This window comes from Ambystoma mexicanum, chromosome 2q (genome assembly GCF_040938575.1).
Source record: "Ambystoma mexicanum isolate Mex_15411 chromosome 2q, UKY_AmexF1_1, whole genome shotgun sequence".
NCBI lineage: Eukaryota > Metazoa > Chordata > Amphibia > Caudata > Ambystomatidae > Ambystoma > Ambystoma mexicanum.
In genome coordinates this window covers 533885033-533909652 of record NC_090924.1, presented here as the reverse complement: position 1 = coordinate 533909652, position 24620 = coordinate 533885033, and the positions used below count along the sequence as shown (strand labels likewise).

General features: G+C 43.0%; 1 protein-coding gene across 1 annotated transcript in view; it reads left to right on the top strand.

The window, feature by feature from the left end:
- The window catches only part of DNAH3 (dynein axonemal heavy chain 3), a 1861430-nt gene that overhangs the window by 985554 nt on the left and 851256 nt on the right, over nucleotides 1-24620 (top strand). The window contains exons 40-41 of the mRNA XM_069647670.1: nucleotides 5084-5320; nucleotides 23659-23762. Coding sequence (XP_069503771.1) covers nucleotides 5084-5320; nucleotides 23659-23762 — 341 coding nt within the window. The remainder of the gene's footprint in view (nucleotides 1-5083; nucleotides 5321-23658; nucleotides 23763-24620) is intronic.

Sequence of the window (24620 nt, the reverse complement as noted above, 5' to 3'; positions counted from 1 at the left end):
TACTGATTCCGCCATGGTGAATGGAGCAATTACCGCCCCATTCCAAGGTTGGCAGGGGCGGTAATTCCCCATTCACCATGGCCCTTCCCCATTCCCATTTGAGCCCCATAGGGCTCAATGGGAATGGGGAAGGCACTAATAACGGTACCGCTAATTGCGATACCGTTATTAGCGCCAAAGTCCCTTTGCGGGTCCTGTCCTTAACGCCTGGTAAAACCTGGTAAAACCAGGCATTAAGGGAGGACCCGCAAAGGGACCTCGGAATAGGGCGGTAAGGGATTACCGGCACCAGTGCCTTTACCGGTAATCCCTTACCGCCCGTGTCGTAATGAGGCCCATTGCCCCGAAACATAGAACATGGTCCATAGTTTCCTATTTTGCATGCATTGCCAGATAGCCTGATAATCCAGGCAATAACAGCAGGCTCAAAAGATGCAGCATTTCCATCAGTGCCTCCAGATAATCTAGAATATTAGATGCATTTGGTTGGCAAGTATTGGCAGTGGGTTGTTTAGGTTTAAGGCCTGTTAACGCTGCTTGTACCCTAGCAGGATATTCCCATTCCCTTTGGGAAATTGCAGATTTAGTGGCATTTTATCTTCCCTCTGAGTTTCAAAATTCCTTTAGAGAATTTGTACAGGATAGTAAAGATGCAGCCAGGAACACACTTGAGGTGGGATTAGCTGCATGAAACTGCATAGGTAGGTCTATAGGCACAGCAATAGTTGTGTGCAGACATTCTTGGATGCATACAGCAAACTTCACGCAGAATGTGCAGTCTAAATTGTCAAATTTGATGGCTGTGATATTTTTGGCACTAAGGCAGTTGAAAGTCCTTTGTGACCCCCCAAGACGATTACAGTTAATAGGGACAGTTCTAAATACAGTGCGGGGCAAGGTTTTCCCACCTCCAGTGAGAGTGATGAGCATTCAGACTACACTACCGCTCTGCCATCCAAAAAAGGGTACACCCAGCAAGTTTCTTTTTTATAATGCTAGGTCTCGTGGCATCCTGCATGTTCATAGTCCCAAACACAAGACCGAGGATGCTGTCCCTACAGTGGTACCTATGAAGCCAGTTCAACAGACACAGAAAGGACATTATTCAGGTCCTCCGACAGGTCTCCCAAGACATGCTTTGATGGGCATCCTCGACCACCTACCTTTGGGGGGGGGGCCCATTCCAACAGCTGTGGCCCAATTCCACCATTTTCATGGATGTGTCTTTGAAGGGGTTTGCAGCTCATCTGCAGGATCTTTCAGTCAGCGGTCTGTGGAGGGCCCAGAGAGATCCTTCCACATCAATTTACTGGAACTCATGGTGCTCGTGGCTGTACGCCTGGCCTTGTGATCCTTTCTTCCATCCATCAAATGTTGGGCCTCTCTACACTCTCCTTATACTTACTAAATTTCATTTATTTTAATAAGATGAAGCCACTGTGGGGAAATCAGTCCTTCAGACTTTGTTACTCTAAACTTATAATCCCATGCCCTCCACCTTTGGATAACAAACAGCTTTGGTAGTCTTTCGATCCATTGGAGGAATGTGTCTATTAGAAGAACAAATGACTTACCTTTGTAAATTTCTTTCTGTTTGCGGTGTCGACTGCTTTGACTGGGATATTTAAAATAAATGAAGAATTTGCAGGAGGAATTATGTGTCCACCAGAAAGAACAATACGGAAAGTAGGTAAATAGTTCTATTGTAGGATTTGTAGCCTGGTTTATTGTGCATGACCTGGTTTTCCACTTTTAGATGGAATTGATGCGCACTCCAACCCGGTGGAATTGATGTTTTTTTAGGTCATGTGCCTAAGTAATCTGTTGGCCAGCTGTGTCATCTACTTCGCACTTTATGGTAAATTAAGTAATGCTCATTTTGGCCAGAAGAATCTCATAAGCATTATTTCTCGAAGCATGACAGCCTGACGCTGCTTTTACTCCCGCCGTTAGTTACTTTTTGTCTTGTTCAATAAGAACATGAGGAACCAGAAGGACAGTGTTATGTTCCTACTGACTACAGCATTCCTAATCCTAGACTTTTTCCTATTTCCTGGATCTGCCCGGCTCACCCACATGCAATGGGCAGGCTTTTGAAAAAGAAACTGATTTAGGGGCACATTTATTAATTGTGGGAAACATGTCCACATACATGCACATGGCACTCAAGGGCGGTCCTAGCGGGCATGCTTCGGGTTCCAATAGCTTTGGAAGAATCAGCTTTGAGTCCTGACCTAGTGCGATCCCAGGTAAATTGACCAATCCTCTCACACCATTTTCAAATATGACGCTAGAGGCTACAACTGCCCTCTTCGGGTGCACTGAGGAATGCATAATAAAAGCAAAAACCTTGTTGCTTGTGACATCCAGAGTTTAGAAACGAACAAAGCAATTTAGCTTTATTTCGGCACTCAATGCCATAAAAGCACATCATTACATCAAAGATTAACCATGCAATACATTTTAAAATAATTAATATAGCTATAGTTCCAAATCACACATGAGAAAACAGAAAGAAAAATAGCATATATATAATAATGTTCCTATAATTGGATATTAGTGCATAAAGCTATACATTCTAATTGCGTATTCTTGTACGTGTACCAGAAGGATCTAAAAACGTGATGAATGTCTTTCAATTCTATTTGACAAATAAGTTGAACACATTATTGTACAGACTAACATCTGTTTCACATCTCTCCCAAGAAAACTAGTACATTTAATGCAAAACAAAAATAGTAATACTAAAAATACAATCGGATGTTACATGAAATAAAAACACCTATTAAAATCCACTAGGAGCATTAGACAAAGTCTAACGAAATAGATGCATCCGATTCCATGAGTTAATTTAACAGATAAAATTAAATACATTCATGGAAAGCCAACAACTTCATGCCGTTCACAAAGTGCAAGTGTGCTTAAGGTGCAAAGGGCTGCAGACCTAAGACGGTTGCATGATACACATTTCCTGATTTGGCTAGCTAGACCAAGCACCAATCTTGTTTGTAACACAGATCCCACAGATACACACCTCGGGGTCTATTACTTTGCTAGAACAAGATTCTGCGGGTCCTTATAGTCGTTTAGCCAATCTCCTTTTGCGGCCTTCAGAAGATTATTGCCCACAGAATGAACTAGTACCAAGCTATCCTTGGAAGAGCAACATAAGGCCATTGACTAGGCAGTTGTTCGGATAGATGTTATCCAAAATAGAGGTCCCAGATAGCTCTTCCTCAAGTCTTCGTAATGAGGGCAAATTAATACCAAATGAATTATGCGTTATACTTGGTCGGCACAAAATGGACACGCTGCTGTTCTGCTGCTTTTCCATTTGTTACACAGACATGCTACTGGCAAAATACCAATGCGTAACTTGATATATAGTGATCCCATAGGCTTAGGAGAAACATTGTCCAAAGAAGCTTTGTACTCATATGCCTGTTTCAAGTCCCAATACCTGTTTAGCTGGGTGATTTGTCCTATTGCGCTTAAGACCTTGGATTCCGCCTTTGCTAAATAAGCATTTGTTACAGACAATATTGAGTTGGCATTCATGTTGTCGGCCCTGATGCAGTTTTCACTTTGTGCAATACCATAGAGCTCCTTTGTTATGTGGGCAAGCCAGGGCAGCGGAATGCCACCCTCTTCTAACATTATATCCTCAAAGGCCTCCCTGTACTTGACCAACCTTTCGGCAGTCCAAATCCTTACCCAATAGTACACTTGCATAATGATTCTACTCTTTGTACATTGGTTTCCAGGTAACCTGGTATGTTAGGTGCATTTTGTTCGTAGTCGTAGACTTTTCTTCAAGTATTTATTATCAATGACTGAAAGATTGTTGCAATTAGTGACTCCTCAAAGTTTGGCTCCATATATGCTCCCATCAGCCTTCCTGGGAGCAGCTGTGGTAGTCTAGTTGGTCTCGGCCATAAGTTCAAGACATGTTGGATGGCCCACCCTAGAGTAGTACAATTATCTTTAAAAACTCCAGACTGTCAAAGACCGCTGCAACAGGCTGTGGGCGCCAAAGAACACATGCCTGAAAAATGTGCGTGTGTCACATTAATCCGCACATTAAGGCTGGGGAGGCACACAGTGTTTTCAGGCCGAAGCATGCTCGATTGCTTAGGGGGCCGCAAGAGTTAACCCCCCCCACCATAAACTGGCCAGTTCTGCATGTGGTGCACTTCCACTCTTCCATGCTCTAGCAACAGTCCATGTGACTAACCCCTCATTCCTCAGTGGCTGATCAGGACCTCAAGAGTCCGTGGGGTCGCTATACATTCCAAGGAAATAGGACCATGTAGGGCGAGGTTTTTGGAGTCCGTGTAGCCGACCTGCAACCCTTTGGCTCCTAACACTTTGAGGCGCACAGCACTGCACCCTTAGCTAGCGCAGGTTTTGCCTGCTGGGCTTCCTGTGCTGCATTTTAACAGTAGGGGGTGGGGAAACAGTGCTCTCCAGCGTCCACAACACTGTTACGTAGCTGTTAGCCAGCTTAGAAACGTAGTCTGAAATAAGCCATTGGTTCAATTATTTTCTGTTACTACCTGCATGGGATGAAATGACCTGAATAAAATATGTTGTGAACATAGACCTCCCCTCCCAATGGTTTGGAAAGGTTGAAAAACACTTTCTATTGTAAAAAGTATTTTAGCAATGGAACATATTGGTAATTGGATGCATTTTTGGCTGTCTTGCAAAAATTGTGTTCTTCGAATTGATTTCCATCATGTCAAAAATGTACCTACACTAATTAGAATAACTAGCTAAATAAATGCAATGGTTGTTACCTCTATGTGCAAAGAAGTCCCCCTTATGTAGCCTTGTTTTCTTCCAATGTGTTATCACATTCATTTTGCCTGTGTTATATGATGTCTTTGTATTTTAACAAACTGAGAACTTGTATGGTTTTACAAATTTATATTTGTTTTGTGACACTCAAATATATGCTTATTTAATTGTAGATACAGAAGAGCTCCAGTGGCTTAATGTGTATGTGTAACATGACTTAAATTTGAAGTTATTAGATGCTGTAAAAACTATTGTGAAAATAATGCTCATTTCTATTTTACAGATGAAATAGCAAGTTCCGGCGAAGAAAATAAAGAAACCATGTCTAGCCAGCAGATTACTCTCTGGCTTCAAGGACTTTTTCTTTTCACAGTGGTTTGGACACTAGGTGGAACAATTAATGATGACAGCAGAAAGAAATTCGATATTTTCTATCGTAATTTGCTTTCCGGAACTGATGAGGAAAATCCACGGCCCAAAAGTGTAAAGCTCACCAAAAATAATATTTTCCCTGATAGAGGTATTGTCTTAATTACAAATGCTTGACTTCAATATGACAAAGCAGTTTGCTTTTAGAAAGATTCAAAGGTGTTTGCTAATACAATGTAGTCATAGCTTAAGTTGAATCAGCCCATTGTGTCTATTATTCAGACATTCAGTTTCATGGTGTGTGAATGTCTCAGATCAAACTTCCAGATTGCTATTGGGCCAATGAAGTATTCTTTATTTGGATATTCCAATCAATGTTTGAGAAAGAAGCCCCCATCATTTGGAGATTTATATATAATATGTAATTACTTTTATTTGAAAATACAGTATTTGTCAATGTTAACTTTGAGCCAATGCAAATCTTGTTGTAAAGAGCAAAACCTTGTTTAATAATTAGATCTACAATAAGAACCCTCACGATCATCCCAGTGAGACTTACACCATAATATCCATTTGAAATCATTCATCACTGAGACTCCTGATGTACACTTACATTATGATTATTATTTATAATGTGAAATGCAACTAGATATGTGTTAGCTCATAAAAATATTAGACTGGGTCTCTAATGTGTATATTAGGGACTTATTTATTAGAAACTATTAGAATATTTAATTTGCCCAATATGGTGTGTTGAGACAAATCCATACACGTGAAGATCAAAACAAGGGACTTTTTCAGTTTTCACTGTTTAACCAAGGTCTCTGTGTAGCACATTTCCCTCCTTGTTTGGCTGTTAATATGTTAAGCTTTTTTTTTAATGTCTAGCAACATTGCGAAAATTCAATAAATAAGGAAAGATTAAGGTAATGCACTTAAAGGTGCATAACCGGATGTACAGGTTATTTTATTTTCCCAAAAAGGTCAGCAATCAATGGACTAATCTTGATTGGATGATACCTTTAGTTGGATTAAATATATTTCAGTCACCAAATTCTATGGGCAACTAAAGCCCCCCAAAACTACCTAAAAACTGACCGTTGTCCACCTGAAATATTGCCTTAAACCACATAGCTGCATTCTGATGGCAGAAATCCTTGCAGTGTGTTCCCGCAGTTAAAGAAGTTCATCTTGTGGCTAGTCAACATTTTCCCATAGTTTTCTATACTTGGCTATTGATAATTCAATTCAACATAGCTTTATTTCGGTCAACAGTCCATAAAACCAATATTTACAATACATAGATATATTTAATATATTTCATAAGACGAAACCCATTCTTGAAAACAATAAAGACACAGTCAAAGAATTTGGCTTGAAAACATTACACTCAGCGGCTGAATTAAAATGTTCTGTATAATACATACTATTCACACAATCCGTGCTACTACGCAAAACACTAAGACCATTGTTTGATCATTCGTGACCTTTTCCTACAAGCTCATGTAGAGAAGTATACTACGGGAGAAACTGCCAAATCCTTTTTATTCAATAGCTTCAAGTACTTTCTCATATTTCTATATATAAAAAATGTATTAACAGCAGTAACATAATAGGGAAAAAATGAATAAATTGGCTTAGAAAAGGTACAACCAATACAAACAAAATTAGAACGCAATACGAAATGCATGATATTTAGTACAATCAGTGCAAATACGCAGGGAACTAGGAATCATGGTTTGGTTATACATAGACTTTTCCTCCAAGCCCATGTGAGCTCATTAGCTACAGAGTTAACTGCCAGTTCGTCTTTAGAGTTACAACAGAGAGCAATCGCTTGCTGGGTAGTTCTAATAGATCTTGCCCAAAACAATGGCTCTGATAATGTCAGATAACAAGTAATAGGTGTAAAGTACTGAAGATATGTGAGTGCTGAAATGAAATTCATCTGAACATTATTGAGATGACCGGTAAGTAATACCTGTGCTGCCAAAGTTAACACAGGCCATACAAACAATGGACAAAACAGCAGGATTGGTACCTATGTACTTTTCTGCATTGTACAGAGGCAGGCTAAACTACATTTGTCAGCAATTTCTGCAGGTCGTGCCTTTTCAAAGGACACTGCACAACTTGTCTTCATCGCTTTTTCTTGGTAAGTCTTTTTTTTCTTCTCATACAGATTCAGAAAGTAAGTTTCTCTGATCTCTCTGTATTTAAGACAGAAAATCAGAACATTATTGTTCTCTCCTGTCACGAAGGGGGCAGAGCTTGGCCCCTTCCTGGTTTTCCACCTGTGTTCTTGTTGACCTGTTTTAGGGCCTCATTACGAGTTTGGTGGTATGTGGGCAGTAAATCCATGCAGATACCACCAAACTGTATTACTGTTACCGCCACCTAGTCCGGCGGTATTACTGCCGGATTACAAGTGGTGGTGGCAGTGTAAATCCCCATTCTTTTTTTTTTTTTTAGTCCATAGGACTCGTCAGGGCATTTTCGGCGGAATTACCACAGTGGCTATTCCACTGTGGTAATTCCACCGAAAATGGGTGTAAAATCAGCAGATTTACCTGCAGCTCATAGCTGGAGGTGAATCCTTTAAAGAGTTGGACGGTGCAGTAATGCAGCGGTATACAGTAATACTGCTGCATTTTACCCGCACTTCCCAACTCATAATGAGGCTCTCCAGTTTGTGGTCAATGACTGGCAGCCGTGGCGTAAATGCCCCAACATCAATTTTCTCGTGTTCCCCATCTTGTTCCTTGAGTGCCTTGTAGTGCAATTATTTTATGTTGCTTTTCTTCACATGAAGCCAGACCTTAAGTATCCAATTTTGTCTGCTTGACTTCAAGGCAGAACTTTCTAGATCGGCTCTGCACCCATTGTTCTGGTCATTTCTGTGCATTGGTAGTGTACTTTTGCAAAACTGGAGCTAAAGGATTTCTACTGGGGGATTCTTCAGATCTGGGCAGTTTGAGGTCAGTGTCGATTTCTAGATTACAGTGCGATATGTGATTGATAAAAATTAAACTGTCAAATAGGTTTGCAGTAGTTTGTATGGGAATTGAACTTGTCCACGAGATTCTTCATAGCACAGGTGCACACATTACTTTTTCCCGGGGTGAGTTGACAGCCAATTTACATCGGCTAAACAATCTTTGTATGAGACACTGGGCCTCATTACGAGGTGGGCGGTAAGGGATTACCAGCACCGGTAAGGGCACCGGTGCCGGTAATCCCTTACTGCCCTACTACGAGGTCCCTTAGCGGGTCCCTTCCTTAACGCCTGGTTTTACCAAGCATTATGGAAGGGACCCGTTAAGGGACTTCAGAGCTAATAATGGTACCGCAATTTGCGGTACCGTTATTAGCTCCTTCCCCATTCCCATTGAGCCCTATGGGAGCTGAAATGGGAATGGGGAATGGCTTTTTCAATGGGGACTTACCGGTCCCGCAAAGGTCGGAATAGACCGGTAAGTCCCCATTTAACGGCGGGACCGGACACGGTACCGGTATTGGAGGTAGTCATGGCGCCAATAGCGCCATGACTAACTCCAACCTCGTAATGAGGCCCACTGATTTGCATATTTTCAGGTCTGCCATATTATTGTTCAGGAAAAGTTACATTTATTTGGGTTGGCCAATATCTGTGTCTTTTCTGAGTGACCTTGTAGATGCCTCCCTGACATAGAGACAAAACCCGATCATCTGTATATAGAAGTCATATTATCTCTGTGTTCAGCAGAAGTAGGCCTGGGGTAAAATAGCTTTCAAGCAGGGATGGCATATCATTCTCACAGAGGTTAACCAGAGATGGGCGGAGGTTGCCACCCCCTTCTTTCTGCGGCTTTGTTTTAAGTCACCCGTGTACATGCGGTTGATCTCCACCATTCAGTAGGGTGATGATTACATTGATTTCATGATGTTGGACGACACTCCGGCCACAGTCCATATCAGTTTGTAGTTCAGACTATGATGCAACACAATGTCAGAAACTTTTTTTTTTAATTGTACGAATAAGGAAAAAGAATTCCTCAGTTTTGTGTGTTTTTGAGGTTTATTAATTGGTGTACCATGAACAGGTGTTCAGTGGTGCAGTGTTTTTTGAGGAATATTATGCTCTCTGAACTCAGAACTTGAATGTGAATTGCTGAGCAATTATCCGCAACTGCGAAGCATAACAGTTGGTTGCTCATCCTACGGGACACCAGCTGGCAACTCTACCAGACTGGACCTATTGCACTAACTGGGAATTTACATAGCTGCAACAAGCCTCTGAGGAAGAGCACGGTTTAGCTAGAAACACGTGTTAGGCTGTATTGATGAACTCGATGATAATAAATTCCATTTGTGCATCAAAAGCACAAGTCTATGCTTCACAATTGGCGCTGTGTGACTGTTCTTGCATAATTATCCTTACTTCAATGGTGTATTTCGGCTAAGTACACAGACCCTACAGTCGCCTGCAGCCTCAGTGACCCCCAATTCAATTTGCAAGTGCGGTGGACTTTGGCCACCAGTTTCCTTTTTATTGAGGAATACAATCTGGATTTTGTGCGAGCAATTCCTGCTGTTTAAAAAAGCACTATCATTAGTTTCAGCTCGTGGGTGGCGCTGTAAGTGCTGAATATAAGCCAAAACTGTTGGGGTGGGAAGTAAAAATAGGAGGGACATAGGATGGGAGGAGGGACACGCAGCCTTTGGGTATTGTTTAGATTTTTAACCATCCATTGACTGCCCTTGGCATTGCTAGTCCATATAAGCATTTCAACCTACTACTTTTCCAACCCTGCCCAAAAAACACACCTCTTTGATCACTTTGAGCTAGCCCTGTGGCTTTGAGGTGATGCCACTGTTACTTAGAGGCAGTCTTCTGGAAGGAAATGACTTAACTGCAGCTGTGAGCTAGCTTCAGATTTAATAAACATTCCTTAACAAAGTGTGCATTAGGAAAGCGTATGCCCTTGCATCTGTTCCTTGTACTGAATTCCTGTTGAAAACAAGAATTGTACAAACCGATACATTTGGCTCTTGGATAGTCTTTGGATCTGCATTAGCCAGGCAGTGACATAATAGGCCAAGGTACTTAAATAATTTTCCAGCTTTTGCCATCTTATGGCCTGGCAGTACCATTAGGACCGTGCCTGAAAACCCATGCTTATACAACATATGTTTGGGATTTTTGAGAGCTACTGTGATTAATCCTGTTCAATATTTCTCTGGAAGGGGCAACATTCCACGATCAGGATAACCTTTTCCGGAAGTCTTGTTACATCTGCAGAGGGCTATATGTCATGGGTACGGAAATATCGAGGGGTGTCCGACAGTTTTTAATGTCATTCCCCATTAAGTTTCATTTGTAGAGAAATGCTTTCTGGTCTTCTGTGAGGTTTTCATCATTAATGCCTGCAAGTCATCTGTTAGGCCAGACATTCTTTCTCTTACTTGCCTCATCCAATTAATAATGTTTTTAAAAAAAAAAAAATTGATCACTGACTTCTTTTCTCTGCTTCTGTGTGCTAATTGGTGTCATTGGGGTAATTCTTTGTATTTGATTGAATAATATCCACACCTTTGTCTAAGTGATTTGCAGCAGTCATCAAAACATATTTTTTTTTCTCACCTTGTGGTATGCAGAGTTCCTACTGTTAACTGGGTTGGATACCAGGGAATCCTTAGCTGTTCTGTGGGGTACTGTACTAAGCTTACTCACTGCCAGGTTTAGTTCTTTAGAAGAAGGTCTGTTGTGTTCAGACAACTGCTGACTAAGAACTCTATTTTGGGGGTTGTTTACTTTTTGACGTCCGCTTATGCTCTGCCAGTAGTTTATGGTGTTTTGATAATGACGTGCCTGTCATGGTGTCATGCTTTCAGACTCACCCAATCACGACCGGGTGATATGCAGGCGGCGGAGAGAAACATGGACCCCTCCCGCGATCACCTCTGCTCGATCGTTAGTGGGACGCTACACTCTGAGGCATCCCTGGCGTCGATTTCCACGCCTGCAGTGGGGATTGCCTTGGGGACTGCAAGCGCGGAGGAGATCACCACTCCATACTGCGGTCCTCCGCTCGACGCGGATCGCCACGAAGAAGGGGTCATGTGACATGGCTTTCAGGAAACAGGCACCAAATGAACCACTGGATCATGTGACCAAGTGAAAGATCACGTGACCAGGAAAATGGATCATGTGACCAAGTGAAAGATCATGTGACCAGGAAATCGTCCCCGATTGGCCAACGAATCAGGAAGACTGCAATAAAAGGGGCTTGGCCTTTGCACACATTGCTTCTCAGCTGATCTTTCGGCGTTTAGCGATTTCCTGTGTTTTGAACTTCATGCTTATCGAATTTCTTGGATTCTGGACTTCGTTTTTCTTCTGGATTGCCCTTAAATTTTGGCGCTTGGATTTCTTCTGACCTGTATAACTGGATTATCTGAACTTTGAACTGTTTTCTTGGATTGTTTATGGATTGACCTTTGGATTTGGCGCTTGATAAACCTTCAGCTACCTTTTGAACTCTTGGAACTTTGTCAAGAACTGTGCACCTACAATCAAATCCTATCCTCTCCCCTTCAGATCCCGTGGTCCCGTTATCCCTTCTGCACTACTCATCTGACCCTTGGGGGAAAATTCACTTAGGTTCAACTCACTCATCATTCACCTCCAGGGTAGGTCTTTCTTATTATTTGTTTGTGCTTGTTGTGAATACCGTGTAGCCATTAGCTAACCTGGTATTTTCTTTGCAGCCACCCGGAAACTGGAGTTTCCTGTTTCCCCCATCTGTGACTCCAATAACCGGTCAGAGAGTACTGGTGCTCGGGGACGGAGGTATACTAATCCACGTGGCCCTCAGGATTTGACAGACTGAGAAGCCTTTTACCACTGGATTATGGATACCTCCGCCGGGGATCCGGTGGCTGCGCTTGTACAAGCAATCACTGTCTTAAGGGCTGACATGACAGCCGCTAACACGGCTATTCATCAGCGGTTAGATGCCATACAAAGTGAAAGACACGGAACCACCAGATGAGGAGTTTGGAGATGCACCCGAACAGGCTGCACCACCTGTAGGGGCAGTGGCACCAGCCCCAGTCTACGTCCCCACCCCATTTCCTTTGGCAGCCCCCGAGAAATTCCAGGGTGACCCACGTAAATTTCACACTTTCCTAAATCAGTGTAAGCTACATTTTTTATGTCGACCACAGGCCTTCCCTGATTCAACTACTAAGGCAGCTTTCACTTTGTCTCATTTGAGCGGCATTGCCACTACGTGGGCGAATCCCCTGTTGGAGAATAATAGTCCCGTTTTGTATGATTTTGATAGACTGGTGGCAGAAATGACTAAGGTTTTTGACACACGACATAAAGGGCAAACACGGGACCTCGAACTCCTAGATTTGACCCAAGGAAAAACCACATTAATAGAATACATAACACAATTCAACCAACTGTCTGTCGAAACTGCCTGGCCAGAAGAAAAAAAGGCGGTTGTGTTCTACAAAGGTCTCAGCGAACGTTTGAAGGACGCCCTGTCCGTCATACCTACCTTACCTACTCAATACCCTGAATTGGTTGACTTGGTCTTACAAGTTGATGCCCGGTTCAATGAAAGAAACACTGAAACAAAGAGAACGAATCCTGTATTTTCCCTAAGCTCGAACTCTACAGAACAAACTAGCGAACCCATGCAAATAGGGGGAATACGTAGTCCCATATCACCCTTAGAGAGAGAACGACGCAGACAGGCTAATGCTTGTTTTTACTGCGGAGTGTCAGGTCATTTTGTCAAGGAATGTCCCCGAAGACCCAAACAAAAGCCAACGGGTTTTCTGAAGGCTCGTCCTTAGATAAGGGGGCGCGGACGAGCCTACCAGTACAATCGTACATACCCCCTTCATTGTCGGATTCAACCAGCCCTTTGTTTCTTCCGGCAATTTTGTTTTCCTCTGACAATGTTAAACATCAGGTACACTTGGTCATCGATTCCGGGGCAACAGGTAATTACGTTGACAGTGCTTTGGCCGCGTCCCTAAATCTCCCTTTACAAAATAAAAAGCATCCAGAACCTGTACAAGCGGTTGATGGTTCTCCGTTGATTTCGGGCCCTATCAGGCAACAGACGGCACCCATAACTTTCATACTGCAGGACACACACCAGGAAACCCTTAGTTTTGACTTGATAACTACCCCTCAATACGGTATTATCCTTGGTATTCCCTGGTTACGCACACATAATCCGCTCATTAACTGGTCCTTGGGCTCCATTTCTTTCGAATCCTTGTACTGTCAGGAACATTGTTTGTTATCCCAAGAGCAGGCAACGACGCCAGCACAAGCGCTCGGGGCATTAGCTCATTTGTCTTTACAAGAATCACAGATGGAGGTTGACCCTCCTAGGCATGTGGTAGGTCTGGTTTCGGCCCAGATACCCTCACAATATCATGACTTCTTGGAAGTGTTTGATAAAAAATCATCTGAACACTTACCCCCGCATCGTCCCTTTGATTGTCCGATAGATTTGGAACCAGGGGTCCCTGTGCCCCACGGGCGCATATACTCCCTTTCAGCATCTGAAGACCTGATTCTTAAAGAGTACATACAACATTCTTTACGTTTAGGCCACATCAGACCCTCAGTCTCCTGCAGCTAGTCCTATATTCTTTGTACCCAAGAGGGAAGGCGATCTTCGCCCCTGCATTGATTATCGCCGTTTGAACAACATTACGATCAAGAATAGATACCCTATACCCCTTATCACTCCACTGCTAGATCGTCTCACACCTGCCACTATTTTTACCAAGCTCGATCTGCGAGGAGCGTATAATCTCATACGCATCCGAAAAGGGGATGAATGGAAAACAGCTTTTTGTACCAAATACGGTCTCTTCAAATATACCGTCATGCCCTTTGGGCTATGTAACGCACCCGCAACCTTCCAGAGGTTTATGAATGAAATATTCCATGACATCATAGATAACTACATGGTGGTATATCTGGATAATATTTTGGTGTTTTCTCAATCACACCAAGATCATGTCATTCATGTACGAGAAGTCCTGAACCGGCTGCGCACACACTCCCTTTACGCTAAACCAGAAAAATGCCTATTTCACGCCAAGGAAGTAGACATCCTAGGTTTTCACATCACGTCTGGCGGTTTGGCTATGAATTCAACCAAGATCCGTGCAGTCGCAGATTGGCCCATTCCACAAACTGTTAAAGAAGTGCAGTCATTCCTTGGCTTTGCCAACTTCTACAGGCGATTCATTGCAGGGTTTTCAGCCTTGGCTTCCCCATTAACTCAACTCACTAGCCCCCGTATCCCGTTTGTTTGGACCTCTTCTCAACAAGATGCTTTTTCAGCTCTCAAAACGGCTTTCACCACAGCTCCTATTTTACAGCATCCCAATCCAGATCTCCCCTTTATTCTTGAAGCCGATGCCTCTTCCTATGCTCTGGGAGCTGTCTTGTCTCCATCATGCCCCTCCACAGGTCTCCTACATCCGGTTGCCTTTCATTCTCGAAAATTCACTCAGGCTGAAATCCATTACACAGTCACAGAGAAAGAACTTCTATCCATTAAAGATGCATTCCAAGTCTGGCGTCACCATTTACTTGGGGCAAAACATCAGGTCACGGTTTATACTGACCATCGCAATCTTCAGGATTTGGCCACATTCAAGTGCACTAATAGCCGCCAAGTCCGCTGGCATTTATTCTTTGCAGCATATGACTTTGTCATTAAGCACCGACCGGGCATAGCCAACGGCAAAGCGGACGCTCTTTCCCGCATTCCTGGGGGCGTTTCTTTGCCTGTCTTTCCAGAGACACTTCTGGACAGCAAACACATCATCTGTCTCTGTACGCCAACTAAAGACCTACTAACCTTAGTTCGACAATGGGTCAAGTTACATCCAGAACAACTACGGGAGTGGGAGATAGAATTGTATGAAGGCCTACCATATATACAGGGCAGATTATACTTACCAACACCAGATACTCGCTCCATCGCATTAGAATGGTCTCATGATGCTCCCATAAATGGTCATCCCGGCCAGAAGCGCACACTGGCCTTGCTCCAACGTTGGTGTTGGTGGCCTTCCATGAACAGAGATACAATGGCTTATGTGTCTTCCTGTTCGGTTTGTGCCGAAATGCAAAAACAGAAAAGGTCGTCCTCTAGGCCTATTACAACCATTGCCTCTCCCAGTTAAACCCTGGCATACAATTACGATGGATTTCGTCACTGACTTACCTAAAGTTAGTGGGTTTGATACTATTTGGGTAGTGATTGATTCCTTCACGAAGATGGCCCGATTCATTCCCTGCACCGGTATATCTACAGCACCTGCCCTGGCTGACCTCTTCTTCCGCCATGTCTTTTGTTTTTTTGGGTTACCTGCTATTGTCATTTCTGATAGGGGCTCCCAGTTTACTTCCCGATTTTGGCAGTGCCTTACGAGACAACTAGGTATCGACACACGTTTCTCGTCCTCTTACCATCCCGAAACTGACGGGCAGACCGAACGTGTCAACCAAACGATGGAGCAATATCTTCGTTGTCTCTCCTTACAACATCAACAATCCTGGCACAAACTACTGCATGTAGCTGAATTTGCTTACAATAATGCACCCCACACATCCACAGGCTATTCACCTTTTTATTCCTTGTACGGGCAGCATCCTCGCATACTTCCTATTCCAGATGTACCTCCCCTACTCTCTCCTTCTGTTTCCTCATGTGTACAGCATCTTAAAGACATCCATGGCCAGGTCACGTTACATCTTCAGGAAGCACAGGCTTCTATGTGTCGGGCTGCTGATAAGAAACGAACTACAGCCCCCACTTATGCAGTTGGGGATCGGGTATGGCTTTCCACCAGACACCTACCTGTACCCGGTTGTCGTAAACTGCTTCCTCGCTTCGTGGGACCGTATCGTATTACCAAAGTCATCAATCCAGTAGCCTACAAGGTTTCCCTGCCAACCACTTGGCGAATACACCCTGTGTTCCACACTTCCCTTCTCAAACCATGTCCTCTTCCCACTCGTATCATCCTACCCCCTGCTCCTGTAATGAAAGGTACTTCTGAAGAGTACGAGGTCAATGATATTCTTGGATCCCGTCTCACGAAGGGCCGTCTTTATTATCTAGTGGACTGGTTGGGTTACGCCCCGGAAGAAAGATCTTGGGAAACCGCTGATCAAGTACATGCCCCACTCCTAGTTGCCCGGTTTCATAAGAACAACCCCCATAGCCCACGAGGACGTGTGCCTTTGAGGGGGGGCTCTGTCATGCTTTCAGACTCACCCAATCACGACCGGGTGACATGCAGGCGGCGGAGAGAAACATGGACCCCTCCCGCGATCACCTCTGCTCGATCGTTAGTGGGACGCTACACTCTGAGGCATCCCTGGCGTCGATTTCCACGCCTGCAGTGGGGATTGCCTTGGAGACTGCAAGCAGGAAGAGGAGATCACCACTCCATACTGCGGTCCTCCGCTCGACGCGGATTGCCACGAAGAAGGGGTCATGTGACATGGCTTTCAGGAAACAGGCACCAAATGAACCACTGGATCATGTGACCAAGTGAAAGATCACGTGACCAGGAAAATGGATCATGTGACCAAGTGAAAGATCATGTGACCAGGAAATCATCCCCGATTGGCCAACGAATCAGGAAGACTGCAATAAAAGGGGCTTGGCCTTTGCACACATTGCTTCTCAGCGAATCTTTCGGCGTTTAGCGATTTCCTGTGTTTTGAACTTCATGCTTATCGAATTCCTTGGATTTTGGACTTCGTTTTTCTTCTGGATTGCCCTTAAATTTTGGCGCTTGGATTTCTTCTGACCTGTATAACTGGATTATCTGAACTTTGAACTGTTTTCTTGGATTGTTTATGGATTGACCTTTGGATTTGGCGCTTGATAAACCTTCAGCTACCTTTTGAACTCTTGGAACTTTGTCAAGAACTGTGCACCTACGATCAAATCCTATCCTCTCCCCTTCAGATCCCGTGGTCCCGTTATCCCTTCTGCACTACTCATCTGACCCTTGGGGGAAAATTCACTTAGGTTCAACTCACTCATCATTCACCTCCAGGGTAGGTCTTTCTTATTATTTGTTTGTGCTTGTTGTGAATACCGTGTAGCCATTAGCTAACCTGGTATTTTATTTGCAGCCACCCGGAACCTGGAGTTTCCTGTTTCCCCCATCTGTGACTCCAATAACCGGTCAGAGAGTACTGGTGCTCGGGGACGGAGGTATACTAATCCACGTGGCCCTCAGGATTTGACACATGGCCCGCTCTAGAGACTTAAAACCGAGAGACACTTTGCCAGTAGTTTAATCAATGTGACTTTTTTTTCTAAATATGGAGAAACATTTTTTATAAAGCCCCTTTTAGTAACTCCCATTATTTGTACAATAAACATTTCAGAGCATGTCCGTCCAATACAGTTGATCGTCTCTTAACAAAGTATAATAGCTATGAATTACATTACAATCACGTTGCACCGAATGCCACAAATAATCACGCAGAGATATCCTTTTATACAGTGTTTTCAGATCTAGATGGATACAGTACAGTCCAAATCCTTCCCATCTATCTACCTTTAGGTCCTTGACTGGATGGAATTAAACCTACATAATGTTCCTCACTTTCATTCCTATTTGTCAATTCTTGGTGCCATTCAGTATGATTAGGGCTTCTCTTTGATTTCCATTTTTTGAGTATCCATTTGCAATTGAACAAGCGAGATTGAAAAATCTACATTTGATAATTGTCTTTTTTCCAATATCTCCCAGCAAGTATTTAATCAATGCTAAAGTAGAAGACATGTAAGTGATTTTCTCAAGAGTACAAGCGACTTCAGATGAAAATGAAGTGATGTTTGGACAAGACCGGATCACATTTATGAAATTGGCTGGGGATCCTTGGCACATAGGGCTTATCTCGCAAGTGTCTGGTGTGGATTTAGTAACCCTCACTGGTGAATACAGTAGTCTATTTAACAGCTTAATTTATTGAAACTTTGAGATCCCAGATGATAATTAGAAATAATGCTGCATTTCCATTGAGTGTGAATACGAGTATAGGCTTCTTGATTGCCCTGAACGATATTGACAATATTGTATAACATGAAGATCAATTGTTTTTTTTTTTTACTATACATTCAAACACTGGCTGGGATTGTGGTCCACCAGGGAATGAGCGACATTTATCTGTAGGTGTGATTCTTTTTTTTTTATCTATGAAAGATTTTGTCTGTATTGTGCTTGTCAATGATGTATTATTAATGTGTTATAGCTCTAAAGCAACTTTTCACATATAAATACAAACAAAACATACCATATATTACATACATTTCAGATCGGTAAAACCCACATAATTTGATCAATACCAATCATACATCTACAGTTCATATTCCAAAAAAGTACAGTCTTTTAAAATTATAATCTAAAACATCAAACACCAGCAGGATCTAGTAGGTCGTCCACATTCAGGTTTACCCACAACTTACTGCCAAATTGCAAACAAGGCAATCCGGCACAGAGATATTGGGCCTCATTACGACCTCGGCGGTAGACATGCCGCTATTGTTGGCATGGCTGCTGCCGAAATCGCGTCCGGGTCCAGGTTCCCAGAATGGGGAATTACCGGGCCATTCCGAGTTTGGAGGGCCAGGTAATTCCTCCCTCCAGGAACCCGGTCCCGGACCTTCCCCATTCCCAATGGGAATGGGAGAGGGAGCAAACAAGTGGCCCATTGTTTGCTCCCTCTTCCCCTCGCGGGACCCGGTAACGACGCCTGCTTTTACAAGGCATCCTTAACGGGTCCCGCGAGGGGACCTCGTAATGTGGCGGAACGGGTTTAACGGGTCCGCCTCCTTTTGCGGAGCCCGTTAACCCGTTCTGCCACGGTCGTAATGAGGCCCATTGTCTGTATTAGGGCAATAATGCCAGAAATCATTACTACCTATATACTCATATGTACACACCTTGATAATCTGCTCATATATAGACATGAAGTTAATACTTGTTGAGCAGATTCAAGAGTATTAGGAATTTTACATAGAGGACACGTTCTTTGTTCATACAGAATAAGCAACCATGGGCCAGTCAATTATTGCATATCTGCCCCATTTATTCCCACCAATGAGAATGCTGAGTCCAGGACAGTTGCACCAGTTTAATCAAGACTTGCAACAACTGTTCTTGACACTGCCTTAGATGTTTCGGTTTTTAGGTGAACATGCATTTCTGCAGGGTGCAACAGCCCAAATAGTGATTTGCTTGTCAGGCCCTTTTCCTACCTGCATCCCTATGTGCAGAGTACACCTGCTTGAATCTTACCTGGAGGAGGCTTAACTGACAACGCTTCATCCTGGCAAGCACCCACGTTCTGAAGTGTGGTGTCAAGTGAGCACCTGTGTGCGCTTTAAAAACAACAGTTTGTAATATAGGGCTGTAGCTCAAGGAGGACAGGCATGGCCTCTTTATGTATACCTGCAGCTGTTCTTATCTTCACCTGTTGTAGGCCTGCTTCCCACTCCCGCGCACCAAATTGTTTGAAGACTGGGTTCTAAGATGTGGAGGGATATTATTATTCCCCAAGTACTTAATGAACGTGTGTTTTTTACACCAACAGCAGACTGTATTGTATAGCAAGTCATGCCAAGATGTTCTCTTTACTTCCCTCACGCTCCCTCTAAATGTTAGTGTCACAATACAGCGAGTGTGGTCGTGAGCTACCCCATCCTTTCACTTTTCACTGTGTTTATCAGACCTGCCTTGTGTTTGTTGATATATAACATTATTATGACATTGATCCAATTCAGGGATGTCAATTCGGTATACAGTGATTTTACCGAATTTAAAATAACGAACAACATTTTTATCTAAACATTTTTACCAAAGAAAATACTGATTTTTTGAAAATATATCTATATAGTGGTGTAAAGGGTTAAAACGCATGGGGAGGGGTTTGGGGTGGGATTATAAACTAAGAGAAATGGGGGGTTTGGGAGGGGATCCACCAAATTAAAAACGAAACCTGTATTTTCAGTAAAAATGTTTAGTTAAAAAAGTTTGCTATTTTTTCATTCAGTAAAATCACATGTAACCGTTGATTCACCAAAACCAGGGGTAGCGGAAGTGACATCAGAGTCCTGATAACATCACAGGAAGTGGTGTCACTTGACCGTGCCAGTTAATACCAAATACCTACTGAAGCAGACAAGAATATTTTAGATACCAACCACATTTCTAACAAGGATGCTGCCTTAATATGCCTTCATATGCCATGGATTGGGTCATGGCATAATAGTGTTGGATCGAATAGTACAACATAGGGCGAGGCAATATTGGGTCCACCATCAGGTTCTTGATTTTAATATATCTTTAAGCAATAATTATGACAAAGCATCGAGCAATTTTGTGGAGTGCTGTGACCCAATTCTTGCTGAAATTGACTCAGACAAGCTGACATTGATGGAACGCCTGGTGAATATGTACAACAAAATGAACATTGTAAAATGGGAAAGATATACAGAGAATGTCATTATATAAACTACAAAAGGGAGCTAACCACACACCTAAGGACATACAAGGAGATGTAGTCTCCATTATGAGATTCCCAGGCCCAAAATATTGTTGCATTTATATGCGCTTTCGTCTTAACTGAATAGGCTCCCTACAAAGGTGGGGTCCCATAAGAGGGATCCATTGGCAAGAAAGAAATGGTCAACTCTGTAAAAAGCCGGGGGAGGCAGAAACGCTAAAACATTGGTTGATGGGCTTTACCGCAACACCAGGGCCGAGGAAAATGTGGTTGGGAAAGTTCATAAGGAGATTGGAGGATTTAAACAGTGAAATCAAGTGGGTGAAGCTCTGGTGTGGATACTCGATCACAATGACCATTGCTTTAGTGAACATTTTAATAGTGATACACAAAATGTTGGGGGCACATGCTGTTCTTGATAAGTCCATCATAATGAACTAGGGAAGGGAGTAATTTGTCGGATAGGTGGAAAATGTAATCTGGGTGGTTAGAAAGGGAGGCCCTGATAGGTATATAATATGATATTATATTGTGTCGAATGAATTAATGCCTGTTATGTCTGTTTTAGTATGTTGTGCCTCAAGTAATTTATTGCTATTTGTAATGAACTAAGAGTTGTTAAGTATATGATCAAAAATGTGCTAAAGTTTTCAATAAACTATAAACACACAAAAAATAGGCTAGAGCACTGGCTTAGATATGCAACTTCAGCATTTTATGGTCAGTTACTTCCATATTTTGGCAATTATAGCTGCATGGCGGGTATTGTCATTACATGAAATGTCGTTTCCGTAATGTTGCCAGTTGCTGCATTAATACAGTATCCAGAAATCCAATAGATGCAAATCACTATCAGTGCACAGGAGCATTAATGCTTTAATGATAATGGTTTGTTATTTATACAGCACTTTTGCCAAAACGCTGTACATAGCTCATATTTACATAAAATTATCATCCCAACTAAAGTTGGTGCTCATTTATCAACATCAGAAGAATTAAATGCTGAGTTGGCCTTGCTAGGATTTGATCCGGTGACCTGCAGATCACACACAGATCGCAGCAGCGAGCGCTCAACCCGCTGAGCTCTCTTACTGTTTTGCTATCAAAAATGCAATGCCACCACAACAAGGCATGTCAAAACTGGCTGCACCATATAGACCAGACAAGTAATAACACTTACCAACTTTTCTGTAGCCTTAATGATGCACAGTAAAGAATACCATGCCACAGTAAGACATCTAGACTGGCAGCACCAAAATGGCAATCTAACCATGTAATAACACTTATCATGCTTACTTTATCATAGCTGCCCAGAAAAATATACAATGCCAAAGTAAAGACTGTCTGCACCCAAATGCCAGTCTAGCCAGGTAATTACACTTATCATTATTGCTTTATCAGAGATGCCCAGTACAAAATGTCAAGCCACAGTAAGAAATGGCTAATCTAGCTGCAGCAAAATGCTTGTCTTGACACGTTATAACCCTTATGATGCTTACTTCAGTGTAGATGCACAGAAAACTATGCCATGACACAATAAGAAATGGCTAGACTGGTTGCACCCAAATGCCAGTGCAGAGAGGTAATAACACGTATCATGCTTCCTTTATCATAGATGCCCTGTAAAAATGTCATGCCACATTAAGAAATAACTAGACTTGCTGTACCAAAATGCGAGTCTAGACACCAATAACACATATGATGCCTGCTTTATCATGGATGCCCATTACGTGATAGCGCATCCTAAACATGCTACACCCTCCTGACACATCCCCTATTCCTCCAACTCGCCTCCTCTAACCCCAAACTCAGCCCTTTGGCCCAGCATTATCTTTTCGTCCCTCTTCCCTGTCCCAGTACTTACGCATGAGGCAATGTGCTTCATAGGCAAGTACTGGGATGAGGAAAAGTAGGACTAAGAGTAATGAAGATCACAGGTAAGTAATTTAGGTATTGAACACAAGCACATTATTCACATGCTCCTTTACACTGCACCCATCCACCATTCACTCACACACCCAGCCACCCATACATCATACACTCATTCACATACATTATATAATGTACATATACACACACACACCCTTTCATGCACGCACACACAGTTACCCAAAAAAAACACCTTCTTACCTTTTTTCAAGTCCATTGCTGCTCCGAAGAACTCAACTGCAGGCAGGCCTCTCTCCATACTCCACGCATGCAAGGAACCAGCTCTGGTACCTGTCATGCGCAGAGCAGGCGAGACAGAGCTTCCATGTCCCCTGGGGGAGAGTGGCAGAGGGATCTTTTTGAAGTCAGTCTAACTTCATAAAGAAATTATTTCGGTTACGGTTTTCCAAAATGGAAATAATTTATTTTTGAAGTCAGACTGAATTCATGAAGAAATTAATGTAAAGAGGGCTCTCGTCTAAGAGCCCTCTTTACTTTCGGTTTCGCTCTGCCTATTCAGACCTCAGGGCTCGCAGAGGAAGAACCAGGGATCGCACAGGAGTTGCGAGGGTTTGCAATTGGGGACCCCCAGCAACCCCCCAATCAACGTCCGAACACTTTCTTATTTTTGCATACACTGCAGAATCGGGTCTTTGCCAACTTACATTTCAAAAGGCATGCTGCAGAGGTCTTTGGAAAGAAAAAAGTAGAAAACATGTGCCTGTTTTGCCAAGCAGGTTTGAATGTTCCTTGTGAGAGGGAGGGGGGCAAGTGGGTTCACTCTAGAGCTTTTTGTGGTAACTCTTACACTCTCCATTGTGACTAGTTGAAGGCGCTGGAAGTCTGTGCTTTTTGATTAGCCTAGCTTGTGAAAGAGGCAGTTTACTAAAGGTAGTTCATAAATGCAAGGAATCAAACCCTTATCTTTGACTTGAATTCAGTTGATTAACCCCATATTTCCCTTCTAATGCTTTTGTTTTTTCAATTACTAGGCACGGTGTATGACTTTTATTTCTTCAAGCAAGCTGCGGGGCAGTGGAACAGCTGGACTGACTACATTACCAAAGAGGAGCTGACCATCGCTCCTGGCGCAAAGGTACAAATGACATCTGTGATCTTAACCTGTATAGGAAGAATGGTGGCATGCCAAAACCAGGCATTCCGGCTTTCGGCACCGGGTGTTTCGGCCCAGCAACGTGGGTGCAGGTCCCTTTTAGGGGCCCCCTGCTAGCCGCGGCTTGCGCCCTTGGAGAGTGCTGTGTAAATGGGATCAACATAGTTTCTTTTACAAAGCACAGCAAATAGTTTACCCAAAGATGACTTTATTTAGACTGATTCTGTAGCCCTGAGAGCACACCCAGTAGGACATTCTGTTCCTGTGTTTGATGGTCACCTGGACACAAAGCGATAACAACAGCCCAGATGTGCAAGTAAGCAAACAGTTGATAAGTCGTCAATATCATTATTATTGACAAAAGAAACTGAAAAAAAAAACAAATGGCAGAATCGTACTCAAAATGTTTTATTCCATTTGCAGACTGAGGAAACACTACTTTGTATCGTTTTAAAATTGATTAGTGGAGCTAAAACTAGTTGGGCCTCATTACAAGATAAACAGTGCTGTACATTTTTGGCAGTAATTCCATTACCATTGCTTTGTTTGGCAATAGTGGAATTACGAACAATTTGTCCACACTACCGAAATCCGAGATTTCAAGTACAAGAGCAGAGATACCCCCCAGTACCGATATCCAAGAGTGCAGGTACAAGAGCAGAGATACCCCCCAGTACCGAAATCCGAGATTGCAAGTACAAGAGCAGAGATACCCCCCAGTACCGATATCCAAGAGTGCAGGTACAAGAGCAGAGATACCCCCCAGTACCGATATCCAAGAGTGCAGGTACAAGAGCAGAGATACCCCCCAGTACCGATATCCAAGAGTGCAGGTACAAG